Source organism: Peromyscus leucopus, chromosome 5 (assembly GCF_004664715.2).
Source record: "Peromyscus leucopus breed LL Stock chromosome 5, UCI_PerLeu_2.1, whole genome shotgun sequence".
NCBI classification, from domain to species: Eukaryota; Metazoa; Chordata; class Mammalia; order Rodentia; family Cricetidae; genus Peromyscus; species Peromyscus leucopus.
The window spans coordinates 7397579-7412447 of record NC_051067.1 but is presented as its reverse complement, the minus strand read 5'-3'; the positions used below and the strand labels follow the sequence as shown (position 1 = coordinate 7412447).

Sequence of the window (14869 nt, the reverse complement as noted above, 5' to 3'; positions counted from 1 at the left end):
TGCCTCCAGCCAAGTGAGGCCTCTGAAAGAAAAACACACAGACCCTGCTGCTGGGACCAGTAGCCACTTGCTGTTAGCTGGGAAAGGACTGCCATTCGTTATTGTCTCAGAGCTGACACCATGCCAATCCGCACATCTGGAATCAGTTAGGAAGAAAGAAGAGCATGAAAGCCAGGGTCTCATGACCCCGCCGTCTTCCTTTCTGCAGCTCTATTTAATTCACTGGTTAGAGCGGTAAGTGGGTCTCCAGTATAAGTACAGAGACTAAAGGAAAAAATAACTCACAATGGCACAACATATTATTTCAGGGGGCTTTGGTGGGCTTTGTATCTAAATAAACACTTGTTTGAAGCTGCACATCATGCTGTACTTTAATCCCCATGCCAAGCCTTTGGGAGCCCAGCCTTGAGGTCCGTGTCTTTCCCAAACTTGGCTGACTCTGCTTCGTAGTCCCAAGGGCTCAGAATTTGCACTTATTGGATGTGGTCACACAGAGAGAGTTGGGTGTTTGCAGGCCACAAAGACACACACTTCTCATCCTTCCTTGTCTCCTTGAAACTGCAAGCAACCAGGAAGTTCAGCAGGAGCCTGAACAGCACCAACACGTGATGCTGGTTGGTGGTCCTGCAGATGACATCAGGATCCACAAGTCCTTGGGGCCTACTTTAGGGCTTCTTGCTTTTGGAGACATGGCCCAAAGAAAAATCAGGTCTAATTTTGAGAAGACTGAATGAATCAAGCCTTGGGGTATTGAGTATTTGCTATACCATGGAGAAGAGAGTAAAAGATGGTTTAATGTGAAAAGTCAGGGTGGCATTGTTTTTTTGGCCAGTCAGAATAAGTACATATAAATATGACTTCTTTGGGCTCTCCTGAGTCTCCCAAATCATCAAGTACTAACAAGAACCAAAAAGCCAGCCCAGCAGTCCTGGCTCCAGTTTCTGCCTGAGGAGTTGCAGTCTACCTTGCTGACATGGCTTCCTCTTGCCCGGATGATGAATCACCTCTTCTGGGAAGATGCTGGGACCCCTGCCCCCCTCCCTGCCCACACCAGCTGTATGGTGTGGCATGTGGTTGGTACTTCCCTTAGGAGCTGCTTTTGCGTAGAGCCTCGTATTAGGCGCTGATTTCACTGCGTCTGCGTCTGGCTCATGGGCTGAGTACCTCCCGCCAGGCATGACTCACTCCTGTCTGGAAGCAGCCCCTACAGGCTAGCTCAGGCAGCTGAGAAGACCCCATCAAGGCCTGCTTTCTGGAGTGTGCTGGCTTCTGAAAACTGTCGGGACATTTTTTTAAAGGACTGACTAATAGGATCAGCTCAGCCCCTAATGTGGCTGCTGTATTAGAAATGAGGTAACTCTTTTGTTGTCTGAAGACTTTGATGTCCTAAGTGTCAGACAAGGCCATTAGTTTAACTTATATTTGATCAGTAATGAAATGAAGTAGTCCAAGTCTTTTCTTTCAATGTGCCTGGCGCAGTATTGTGGCACATCCATGGGGCCGTGTGAGCCACTCCCTTCCCGTGGGACCTTTTCCTTCTTATTTCATGCGATTTTCTGGTGCTTTGGAGTAATGGCAACTGCTTCACGGGTGTGAGTCCTTCTCCAGAGTGAGCTGCACTGGGAAAACAGCCCGGCCTGGCCACAGTCAGAGGTTGCTTAGTGCTTTAAGTGCAGAGAGCTAAAGAGGGATCTAGACAGTCTAAGCAGGGTGATGGAGGCTGGCTGGCACCTGCCAATGTGTGCTTAGGAAGCCGAGGGCTGGCGAGATTGCTTAGGGGTAAAGGCACTCACCACCAAGCCTGGGGCCTGAGTCCCGCCTGACATCCATCCTTGCGACCAGCATGGTAGAAAGAGAGGAACGACTCCAACCTGGACATGCATCCTGTACTAGCCATGTGCACACATAAAATGAGTGAATGAATGAATGAATGACTAAATAGATAGATAAATAAATAAATAAATAAACAAATAAAATGTTTTTAAAAAACCTAAAAGAGTCTCTTTTAAACTAGGGCAATAAATTATTGCCTGGGGCCTAGACAATCCCTGGTGTGAGGACTGGGGGACATACCCTCCAAGAGGCCCTAAGATACAGAGAGTGAAATATTAGTCCTAAATTACCTAGGTGTCCATGCAGACACCAGGGATATAGTACAGACCTAAAGATGAAGTCCCTCATTGCCCTGCAAGGTGAGTAGCCACTTCCTCGTTTCACTTCTAGGAATCAAACCCAGGGCTAGGCAAGCCCTCCATCACCAGGCTGCATCTCCAACCTGCTCAGCCACATTTTTATTTTTTGTTGAAATTCTAGATGCTTCTTCAGAGTTAGCATCTGCAGTAGGGTTGTGGGGTGGGTGCAGAAAGTCACAGTTGGGGACCAGCAGAGTGGCTGGCTGATTAGAACCTGCTCTGATGAGCCTGGGAAGCTCCAGACCACAGAGACTCGCTAAGCCATGATAAGAAGTGTTCTTGTATGCTGGGAATAGAGACCATGTGCTGGTGAGAACTGTTGTTTATTTGAGAAGGGTCTCACTGTGTAGCCCTGGCTGGCCTGGAACTTGCTGTGTGAGGTCCACTTGCCTCTGAGGACACTAATTCAGAGGACCTTGACTCTGAGGTGAATCTGAACTTTGACCCAGTAGCTCTGGGCCCATTTCACTCTGGAGGAGAGTTCACTTGGCTACCAATCTCCTTACCAAAGCCGCCTCTCTCACCAGAGTAGCTTTGGAAAGCTGGGAGGGTTTGCTCAATGAACCTCTATGCAAAGAAGGTGATAGGATTTCAAAGCTACATAGCCACCATACATGGAGAAGGGTACATCTTTGAACAACTCCTCCAGGAATAGACCTGACTGGAGGATTGAGGGAATGAAGAAAAGACACACACACACAGGAAAGTTGGAATTGGGTGAATGAGACTCTCTGATGGAGAAACTGCAATCGATATCTTGGAATTGCAGTGTGTTGATTATACACAATTGAACAGGTAGGTGGGGTTATGGCATACAGCTGAACCCAGAGGCAGGTTTAACTAACGTCTGTAGGAGTCATCTCTGTAGGGGAGCAGTCTTTAGGCATGAACATCTGGGGAGAGAAAGTTAATGATGGACATTTTCTGCACACACTGTCAACATTCATGCTTAGACACCCCCCCCCAAGGAAGACTTTTCTATCCCTCCGAGCCTTGAGGGGAGGGAGGGACTTTGCCATTTTCCATGGACCTGATGCTACAGCCCTTGACATGGACACCTGTCATATATCCACACAGGATTTCACACCAGGACACAACACACATCTACTGAGGATTCCACACACCGATATTCAACACACATGGCAAGCTTGTACGGTATTTTGGGGTACAGCAGGCTGGGACAGGGGGGATGCTCTCTTCATATGTTGATTCTGCTTTGCTGGCTTTGTGGACACTCTTGTGAGTTCCTTTGATTCTCTCAGCCTTGACTTCTTTTTGTGTGGAGTACTGAAGACAACAGTACCAACCCATAGGATTCTCTCAAGGATGGGATGGCTTAATGCATGTCTTTGGTAATCCATTGACAGGTCAGCATTCTGTGTGTGCACATGGATGTCCATTTCTGATGTTCCTCTTCTGGTTCTTCCTGCCACCTTTCTCGGGATGTCTTTCCGCCACACAGCCTAGAAGGACCATGGAGGCTGGCCCTTACTTTCATTGTTTTCAGAGACAATAATCCAAGTCTGTTATCTGTGTCCTCTTTATCACTACAAATGTTGTGCCCTTCACTATGAGGGATAGGGTGTAGCTAGCAGATATACCAACAGACCTGCCCTTGGATCCTGTCTTCTTGACTGGGCCTAGTGTCTTACTGGGTGTGGTTAATGGAGGGTTGGGAACAGTCCAAAATGGTTTTCATGTGGCTCTCTGTATGGGATTTAATTCTATCCTTTCATGGCTGGGCAAAAATGCAATGACAGAATCTTGCCATCCTCTCCTCCACAAATCCCCTTCTATGGCATGGTTCGAAGGTCTGGGGTGTTCTGGGGTGGAGTGGCTGGCACCTGGAGAAGAGCATTCTTAGGATCTGGGACTCAGCAGAGCCGGCAGTCACCATTGCTGCAGTCTGCCTTTGCCTTTGTCTTTGGCACAACACCACAGCTGAGGAGGTAGAGACTGACTTCCTCACGGTTTTGAGGACCAGCCAGAGTCAGTGTGTGACTTAGGGAGTCATACTCTCGGACTCTCAGTCCTTCGTGCTTGGATGGGATGTTTTCAGTGGGCAGTCAGCAGAGGAAGCCAGGAATAACATTCCTTAGAGCCCTTCAGGGTTGTAGGCAGAGCCAGAGGCCACGCAGGACAGTGTAGTCCTCGACAGGCTGGCGAGTGGCTCCCTAAGCAATCCCACCAAAGTCCCTCTTTGGTCCAGGCCTCTCCATTGGAAACAGCAAGAACACACCAAAAACGATCTAGACAAGACCTTTCAAAACTCAGCAGGGCAGGCCACTGATGGGCCATAAATATCAGGTTGTTTCCATGCTGTCTTATTATGGGGTGTATAAAAAGACCACTGGGCAAACACACAGGCTGTCTGTCAAGACAGACTTTCACCCTCAAAAGGAGAGGCCTGTCAAGTGGGGAAACCCAGGAAGGGAAGCCAGCTGAAAATGCTCCAGCCCAGAAAAATTAAGTCATTTGCCTGAGCAAAACTTTTTAATGGTAAAGTTGGTTATAAAAGTGCTAGTATGTATGCACAAGACAAAGAAGGCATGGGGAAGCTGCTGGGGCTGTGGGGGTGTGTGGGAGGAGAGAAGGAGGGGTGCCAGCAGGAGCTGACAATGGTGCACGTGGGCAATCGGATGAGGGGAATCAGGAACGATTTCGAAGGGGGCTCGGGTGTCGGGTGCACAGGAGGAGGGAAGGGAGTCATGAGATCTTTTGCTGTAGGTGATACGATGGATTTTCCACTGAGCTAGTCTTTCCCCTACACTTTGTAATAACGTGGCTTATTTGTAATAATTATTTTGTAAAAGTGTAATTACTTTTTTGTAACAATGTAATAAAGTTTTGCTCCTTTTTCTATATGTTGAAAGAAAAAATTAACAGAGCAGTCTGGATCTTCTTCCACAAATAGTAGCTGTCAGGAGTGTCTAGGAGAGCAGTGTTTGGTGGTTGGGATAGACAGGCTGCTGGTAAACGTGGGTGAGGGGGTAGAGTAGGAGATGGTGTTAAGGAGCTGGCTGTGGGTCAAGAAGAGGAGGATTATGGGTGTTCAAGTGTTAGAGAGGAACAGAAACTTTGAGGAGAAATTTGGAAAGAACTTTGTCTTGGTCACAGAGGACATATGGGACCAGGAAGGGAGGAAAGGGAAACCCCCACACAGGGTTTCCTACCTTGAATGCTGCCATCGGCAAGAGTAACCAAAAGATATGTCACCCCAGAGAGCTGTGTGGGTTCCTGGACTTTGGAATGCATGGCCACCTGGTGCTATCCAGCTCTCTGGGGCCATTGCCTGCCTTGGAGAAAAGGACAACAGACCCAGGGAAGCTGAATGGTGTGGGTAAGCTTGGTCTCCCAAGCCAGCGAACCGGCATCTGTGGGCATCACTCTGCAGAAGGATTTGAGGTTAGGCAATTAAAGCAGCCCCAGGAATGCCTCTGGCTTCTTCTCAGAGGTTAGAGCTGTGCCAAATCAATGAAGCTCTCTTTATGAAAGTCAATTTCCCTGGAAAACAAATTTGGGTTCTAACCAGCAAGTAGCATTTGGCAAATTCTCCTGAAGAACGCCAGTGTTTGGAGGAGGGAGGAACACAGCGAGTCATTGAGCAGAGCAAACCTGGGCCCCTACTGCTGTTTCAGGGCTGGGGCGGCTGCTGTCCCATCAGCTGGGAAGTCCAAAGCTGTGGCTTTGTTTTAAGATCTTACCGCCACAAACTCTGGTCTGTCCTCGCCCCTCAGAGTCTTGGAAGCGGGGATGAAGAACAGAAGATGACCTGGAGCCTGATTTCCTCTCCCTGTTCAGTGTGTAGAGGACACTGACTCTCAACAAGACCCAGAGCAATAGCTACTTGGAGGTCACACCTTGATGGCCATCCACAGTGGGGGCTAACCTCAGCATGAGCTGAGATTTCCTACGCGGTTGTTTCGCATGCAAGATCACCAAAAGCTATTTGAAAACTTTTGGGTCAATCATTTGATTCATACTCTGCCCTCACCTGAAGGTTACCTATCTAACATGACCCCATAGGCCGGGCCTTCTAGGGAACATCACAGAGGGCCCCTGTCAAAATATGGAGTCAGATTCTGTAGGTATGAAGAGAGCCTTCGAGTCTGCATTTCTAGCACATTCTCCAGCGGTGTGGATGCTGCTTTTTGTACGTCACACCAGGAGTGGTAAGGCTGAGGGAGAGCTCTGGGAAGTGGAATCTCACACAGCACCATGGTCATCCCCTCACTCTAGTAAATGGGGCTGTGTTCTTGCCTGCGTTCCCTACATGAGGTCACACTATGGGTGACGCAAGAAACGGCAGTTCCCAGGTCTGACACACATGCTCTTGGAAATCCTGTGCAAAATATGTCTTACTATCCCTTCCAGGTTGTGTATGGGGCAGGCTAGAGAGGCTGAGTGTCCCCTGGAAAAGGTCTGGCCATTTCTCTTGGTGCCCAAGCACTTGGGTTGGGAGCAGTACAGCCAGGCCTGAGTTGGCCTGATGCCCACCTTTCACCCATAGACACGGGATCCCGTGCAAAAAAGCTCCTTGGAAACACTGGCTTGTCTTCTGCTTCTGAAGGCTCATTATCAAGTGTCCCAAAGTTGTTTTCAAATAGCTTTTGGTGATCTTGCATGTGCCACCGAACACAAAAGCGGTCATTTTTCTAAAGTACCTGGAAAAAGTCTAGTAATTATTGTTCCAAACAAGCCTCATTTTCTTGTGTTTAGATTTTCTAACATGGAAAAGGAAAAAAAAAAGTTCTTAAATGAAAGCACTGTGTTTTGCCCTGGCAGCTCCAGGTCATGGGGCTAGAGGACCTCCCCACACAGCAACATCACCGTCTTTGAAGCAGCAGCCACTACCATGGGGGGTATGTTTACATTACTCCCTTTTATGCTGAGGGGTGGTGTGGAGCTTGTGGTGGAATTTTTAAAAATATCTAAACAGTAACTGAAGCATTACTGTGATCTCCTCACTGAGCTCATGGAAAAACTCGAGTCATCCAATGTTAGTTTTATAGAGGGGAGTGAGGGTGGCTGAGATCACTAGCCTCGCTCAGACCCCCTCCATCTCCAGAGATGGGGGTGCTGGACTGGAAGGTGGAACGTGCCTCCCAGACTCTTCTCCCAAGTTAAACTGCTGGTTTTCCTGGCCTGAGGGATGCTTTCTGGGATCAGGTCTGCACTTGACTCTCTATGGGTGTCTTCTAGCATCCTAGACCAGACAGTCGTCAAATTCAGAGCTGTGTTTTGCTTTCTAGCAGAGCAGAGGCTGTTTGTACCGGCTTTGTGTGCAGCATTTCTCTGTTGAGAGTTCCTCCATCAAGGCCTCCCTCCTCCCAATGCATCTCCACCCACTGGCTTGTCAGCTTCTTCTCTGCTGGTACCTCCCTCCAGCAAATCGCTGATTAGCTCTTGCTAGTGTCCCCTCAAAGGAGAATGGCTTCCAGGTCTGAATCTCCATCTTTTACCCCTCCCTCAAGCCCTGGATCAGGCTGTCTGTAGACATTCCACTGAGATGAATCACGTGTACCTCAAACTCGTCAGGTCCCAAGCTACTCATCTTTCCCTGGCAGAGTATACCTGTCTCCATGCCCTTCATATGAAAAACATCAGCAGCAGCAGCCATCATGATGCCTGAATCTCAAACACCTAACTCATCCTTGATTCTTCTTTGTCCCCTGTACATAGTGTATTGGTAACTTTGCTCGCTGCTGGGACCTGACAAGAAACAGTTTAAAATGGCTTGCGGTTCAGATGATGCCGTCCATTGAGACTGGGAGGGCAGGAAGTAGAGGCTGCTTGCTTACATTTCTGCAGATCATGAGGCAGAGCATGGAGACTGCTCATGCTCCTCTTACCTTCTCTTTCCCTTCTTTATCCAACCCAGCACCGCAGCCTGTGGCATGATCCCATCCCTATTCAAGACTGGTTTTTCCCTTTCGGCTAATCTTTGAAAACACCATTGTAGACACACTCAGAGCTGGGTTTCACTGATGCCCCGGCATTTGTCAGTCTAAGCCAGTTGGTAACCAAAGTTAGCCATCACATGTAGCTCATATGTCCCCCTGAGACTACTGTCTCCTAGACATACCTCCATCACTTCTCCCTCCATCCCCACCTTTGCTAGTAGCTCAAGTTCCTACGTGGTCCCTTCCGTCTCCTGTCTTGCCTTATTTATCTGGTCTTCTCAAAGCCTGCTCACGACACTGGCTGTGCCATTTGCTTGCTTCCCTAACACTGGCAGGATTCTCAGCTTGGATCTGGGCCCTGCTCCACTCCTGTCTTCTTCTGCCCTACTCTACCTAGCATGCCTCCGTCAACTGGATAGCTCGGGTCCTCTCAATCCATCCTCATTTTGCCTGGCTAAATCCTGGTCAGCCTTCAGATCTAAAAGCAGATGCTATCAGACTCTGCCTGAGGCAGGAGCCCCAGCTGCCTCTCTCCATGGTGTCTTCTTGGCCAGGCCCATGCTCTCCACCTCTGGGAGCTCATCCCTGGGGCTAGCAGAACCAGGTAATGGGAGGGTGATTAATGGGTGCTAGGGTGAGTACTCACCTCCTTACTATGTGACTGCTTGCATACTTTGAGCTCCTCCAGGGCATGTTCCTAGCTCTTCCCTCTCTTTGCAGCATCTATCTGGCATTCACAGATTTTACCGAAGCCAGGTGAGGGATTCCTGATTGCCAAGGTGTGAACCCCACCCTTCCTCACTTTTCTACAGATGGCTGGTGCATCTGTACTGGATGGCAGAGACCAGTCTGACAGGTCAAAGCTTGTGGGAGTCGGCACAGACCCTCTGTCTTCCTGTAGTCTGGTAGGGAGGTGTCTTTGGGCTCCAGGCATGAACATTTAAAAAAGAGTGAAACTGGAGGGCGCCTTCCTTTGGACCCGCACTTTGTGCAAAGTGGGAGGAGGGTGTGCGAGCAGGCTGGGCGGTGCAGGAGGGCGCGGGTGCTTAGTAGTGGCTTGGCCTGGGAGGCGCCGGCCGCCCTTCCCCGCCCTCGGCCGCTCCCTCCCTCCTGCTACTAAAACCAACGCGCACTGCCTGGCCGCTCTCACTTCGCTACCGCCTCCGTGCCTGCTTTCGTCCTGGGTCGGCGGCGCGTGTTCCTGCTCCATGGCGCTCCTGGTGCAGTTGCTGACCCTGACTCTGGCACTGGCTCTGGGCCCCACCGCGACCCTGGCAGGTCCCGGCAAGTCGCCCTACCAGCAGGTTCTGCAGCACAGTCGACTCCGGGGTCGCCAACACGGGTAAGCCCCAGCGGTTCCGTGGTGGGCGGTGCAAGGACAGGTCACTGAGCTGCCAGTGCACTCCGCTGGGGACATCATCATAGTAGGCCAGAATTTCAGGGGACAAAGCCCGAAGGAAAAGCAGCCAGAACACAGAGAGACTAGCCCTGCGTGGAGGGAGGGACCGTGGGAGGATGAGATGCGGGGACCTAGTGGAATGCTTTGTGGCAAAAGGGTTGGGGACACTGACCAGTGACCACAGACTCAGACCAAAGTTTATGATACATCTTAGGGGACTTTCAGTCTCCTCTCCTAACTCTAGGTAGAAGGGGGCGTTAGCAGCTCTCAGCACAGAATCGCCATCACCCTGAGAAGGTGTCCTCTGCAGAGGGGAAGCCAGCCAGGTCACTGTCCAGTGATTCCAGGTGTGAGACTGGTCACACCAGGTAGTAGGACCCTAAATGCCCACAGCTCCTATGCACCTGGCATTGCTCTGCACCCAGACACTCATCCCCAAACAGTGCCACAAGAGCAGTGTGGCACCTGGTAAAAGAAGAGCAGGAAAATTCACTACCCTTTATACATGCTAGACACATTGGGAAACCAAGACCTGAGAGGGTACCAGCCTGTCATGCAGAAAGTGCTGGAGTCAGGATTGGAATCTGTCTTGAAGCCATGGCCAACTTTGTCAATGCGAATCATTAATGCTTCAGATATTCCTCTGGGCAGTGCAGATGTGTGGACTTTAGGAGACACACTCTGGCCAAGGGTATGCCCCGATGAAGAGCCTGGCATGGGCACAGTCTGCACAGAACTGCTACACACAACCAGGCCATGCCTGCTTCAGACATAGCCTGGCACTTCAGTCTACCTGGCTGCATCAACATCGTTGGGAAACTTCTGTGGAAAGAGTGGAATAATGACTTCAGGAGTGGTCCAGGTGCCCCACACCCCCAGGCTGTGCCCAACTCTCAGAGAGACTAGACAGATCTGTACTCAGATTAAAGAAGGAGGAGGAGGAGAAGGAGAAGGAGAAATCCATGTGGCTAGTGAGGGTTGGCTTTTTAGGCCCAGACAAAACTGCAGCCCCCAACACTGGGCATGTCCTGAACTTGGGTAAAGGCTGCACTTTTAGGGAGCAGTCACCCTTTTTCTGCATATGGCTTTCAGGTCTCTTATAGCCTCCCAGGTCTCAGGGTTTGTGGGGAAGCAAGCAATGGGTGCAGGACTGACCGCTCTACAGACCCGAGCCACAGCCTCACACCCTCCAGAAAGGAAGGAGGCAGTGCAGAGGTCCTGGGGTCACTTGCTGCTTAGGCTGTGTGCATGAAGGGTTGAGGGGACAGATCAGAAAAACGCAGATTGGAAGCCTCAAAACCAAGCAATGACAACTGGAGCTACATCCCTGCCTGGTTCACCTTTGGCCCAGCTGCCTCTCTTGCATGATGCCTTCAGGTTCGAAGATGTGTGTGATGTGTGAGCTCCACGTCACACACAAGCTGCAGCATTGTCACCCAGAGCAGCAAGGCCACAGCCACGGTGAAGTCTCTAAAGACACCACATATGGTCTCCTGCTGAAGCCACCCTCCTTCCCTTCAGAGCCCAGAATACCAATTGTCAAGAAAACTTGAGCATTTAAATAAAGCATTTAAACTTAGCGAGGTAGCTCAGCTAAGGCAGTTGCTGCCAAGCCTGCCGACCCACAAGGGATGAGAGAACCAGCCTCCCTCCCAAGAGTTGTCTGCTGACCCACACACTCACTGTGGCGTGTGCTCCCCATCCAAATACAAAATGAGGAAATGATTTAGACCAGCTTCTCTGATGTATCCCCTGTGCTTCTTGCACTAGGTTGGAAAACCTACAGTAATTTGTGACAGGCTGAGTGATGGAGAGGTGATGTGTGCTAAGCAGGGTGATGCATTATTTTAAGGCCAGCTATTCCTGAGGCTGGGGCAAGAGGTGGGCAATTTAGGGAGACCCTATCTCAAAATAAATAAAAGGAAGACCACATCCGCACCCCTCCCCAAGGGAAATCTGGATGCCCAGGCACACAAACCACAGCCAATGATTTGGGGCATGGTTGCATTTATTCTGATCTAACTGTCCCTAAAGAACCACGGGACTGCCTGGCCTGCACACATGGGTGTGGCCCCCCGTGCAGATGGATAACCTTGTTCCAGTTCCAGCCCTTTATTCAAAGTGAGAGCTGAAGAAAGGGGAAGTTTAAAGAAGTGCGGGGTGTCCCTTGAGGGGGGAGAAAGGACAGTGTGCCTAGCGGCTGGGCAGCAGTGCACGGCCACCTATGCCCTGATGCACTCACCTCCCCACATGCTGCCCCCAGCACACTGATAGCCCCTGGATGCAAGCCCCGAAAGCTGGTGGGAGGGAGGGGGGGCCGCTGGGTGCTCTGTTGGCTCCCAGCTGCCTCTGTGTTACTCTTGCATGGGGCATGCTAATGCGAAAGCAGTGAGAGCAGAGCGCAGCTGCACGTTTGAACAGCATCAACAGAAACTGGACGGAAGTTCTGGAAGCCCTCGCTTTTCAGATGCGCGTCGAACAGGGGGGCTGCCGGTCCTAGGGCAGAAGCCTGGAAATGGCCTGCTCGGTTTGATTACATCTCAGTATAGACACAGCTTACCCCCCCCCCACCTCCCCCCACCCCCAGCTTCTGCTCCTGTCACAGGGCAGGAGCAGTGCAAACTCTCTCCGCAGAGGAGAGGAATGCTGGAGCCAAGTCCACAGAGACTCACTGACGAGCGGCTGGCCGCCCATGGTGAGCTGCAGGGAATTCATCCACAGTAATTATTTCCTGCTCAGTTGGACAAGAGAGCTGGGGCTGTACAGTGGGAAGGATGATCTGGGGCTGGAGTGTGGCCTGTGGAAGCTCTTCAGGGGTTATTCAAGGACCGTGAAACACGTGGATCACTGGCTGCAGAGTCTCTAAGCACCTGGTGAGACCCAACTAAGGTGGGCTGGCCCAGCCTTTACCTGTGGTCACCTGTCAAGCTGGACTTTTCACCGTCACTTTCCTAGTATCACGCCTGCTCTGCTCACTTACTGTTGTCTGTTGAACAAAAACAAAAATGTATTCTTCATACGGAGAAGAAACGGGGAGGAGAAATAATGGGTCAGAGCGAACAACCACCCAATCATCTAGCTGTGGACACTGTCCAAATAATGACATGGTAGCTACAGATCCCCCCAAATACTGTGCTCTGTGGATCACAGTTAGTTAGTTAGTTAGTTAGTTATAGTTAATTAGTTAATTGAAACAGAGTCCAGATTGCCCTCAAACTCACTGTGTAGCCCAGGCTCACCTTGAACTCAGAGCAATCCTCCTGCCTCTGCAATGCATTCTTAAGGTGTTAAGAGTTGCTATTGAGGCTGCCTGTATCTGAATGCACCTGAAGCTGTGGGCACATGGAAATCTTGTGAACACCCTCAGTCCGTTTTCTTTGATTTTCTGACTTGCAGTTTAGTCAGATGGCTACTGCCTGCTCAGAAAGAGCCTCGCCTTTGTGATCACACATGGCAGCTCCCTTGCCCCGGAGCGCCAAAGAAGATGCCACCATCATTTGGCCTGAACACCACTCTGGTTGCTCAGGAGAAGAAAACATTCAAATAGCATTCTCCAGAACACCAAAGGCTCCAGAAGGCTCCAGAGAAGCCTTCTCAGCAGAAACCCAGGGAGTGTGTTTTTCCCACAGTTATTGAAGATCTTTTTAAACGAGATTGTTATACATTGTTTCCAATGAGCCTATTCCCATACTGACTCTAACCGGCCGAGAACTCTTGTCTTTACAGTTCTTTTGAGGGTAGTTGGAGAGAGGTAACATTCATGACGTATCAGTCACAGGCTCTCTTTGGTACCCAGCACAAAATAAAGCCAGCACCCCAGGTTAGAGTCTGGAAAGGAAAGTGTTGTCCAGGAGTTTCCTGGGGGATGTGGGGGTGGCTCTGAGCAATGGGTAATGGAGGGTTAAGTGGGAGAGTACTCCCTGTCAGTCCTGACAGCAGCTGGCCGCGCACCCTGGTTTACAGGGTGGATACTCGCAGTGTGTTGTCCCAGGAGCCAGGCAGCTGGTCTAGACACGCAGAGCATGTCTGTTTATGGAGCTGGCTGAGAGGTGCTGGAAGCCTCTTGGCAACAGGACCTGTGATGCACACTGGGATGCCAAGTCTGTGCTCAGGGCAGGTACAGATAGAGAGGAAGGCTGGCACAGCTCAGCAATGTCGCTTGGATTTTGCTCATTTTCTCTGTCTGTAACAGGTAACCTAGACTTTAAGGTGCTTTACACTTAATATTTGCCTGTGCCAGAGAAGGATGCTTAGTGTGTAAGACAGACTTGAAGGATTTATTTGAGGAGAAGATTTTTATGGGAAAGAAAGATATACATAGACCATGCCAGAGTTTACCCCAAACCACCAAAATGGCTGTCTCTCCTCTCTCTAGACAGCGCTGTTGGCCCTAGGAGGTTCACATGTGAGACGGACCTCAGTGTGGGCTGGCTTGCGACCATCTCACTAACACTGTTACTTTTGATTCCAGTCCCAATGTATGCGCTGTACAGAAGGTCATTGGAACCAACAAGAAATACTTCACCAACTGCAAGCAGTGGTACCAGAGGAAGATCTGCGGCAAGTCCACGTGAGTATCTGTAGCCTCCCAAGACCACCACCTGCCAAGGAGACCACAGTGTGTGTGTGTGTGTGTGTGTGTGTGTGAGAGAGAGAGAGAGAGAGAGAGAGAGAGAGAGAGAGAGAGAGAGAGAGAGAGAGAGCCACCATTGTATGTGTATAAGTCAGCTGCCAAGGAGGCCACACTCTGTGGTGTGTGTGTGTGTGTGTGTGTTTCTCTCAGTCTTCACTAAATGATACAACTATTCAGAGGAGAAGCTATGTGACCCTGGGAATGAAAAGCTGTTGGCGAACTTACCCCAAAGGTCAGCCTTGCTCAGCAAGTGCCCAGGTGAACGAACACTTCAGGAAGTCTCAGTGTGCCTAGAAGTCCGAACCCCAGGGAGCAGCGCGGCAGATTAAGACTCAGGCTCCGCCGCTTACTTGGGGAGGGTTCGTCTTTTGTGTCCTCAGTTGCCTCCTGTGCAAAATGGACACAGCAGAAGGAGGGTTGAACTGACCAATATACGTAAGAGGACGATATGGTACCTGGCACGTCCTAACTACAAACCCCAGAATATGCAAATGGAGCTCACACACACAGAGAAGGGCACACCCACAGAGTGTGATGGTCACAGTAGGCCTTGTGGGTGCCTCTCTTCATGGAGGGAGGTAGCCTTTGCCCTCACTGCCTGGCTGCCTGGGGAGAACAGTCGAATGCATGTTCTAACAGAACTCTGGGAAAGCTGATCAGCTTTGGCATTGACAATCAATAGACCTCAGAACTGACTGTCTCTCACAGAAGAGAAGAGGTGCCATACAAAACCGCTTGAGCT

At 50.3% G+C, this 14869-nt stretch overlaps 1 protein-coding gene across 1 annotated transcript in view; it reads left to right on the top strand.

Annotated features, from left to right (window-relative positions):
• Positions 1-9230: 9230 nt before the first annotated feature.
• Positions 9231-14869, top strand: part of Tgfbi (transforming growth factor beta induced) — a 29756-nt gene continuing 24117 nt past the window's right edge. The window contains exons 1-2 of the mRNA XM_028863342.2: positions 9231-9437; positions 13966-14064. Of these exons, the coding sequence (XP_028719175.1) occupies positions 9304-9437; positions 13966-14064 (233 nt within the window). The 5' untranslated portion in view covers positions 9231-9303. The remainder of the gene's footprint in view (positions 9438-13965; positions 14065-14869) is intronic.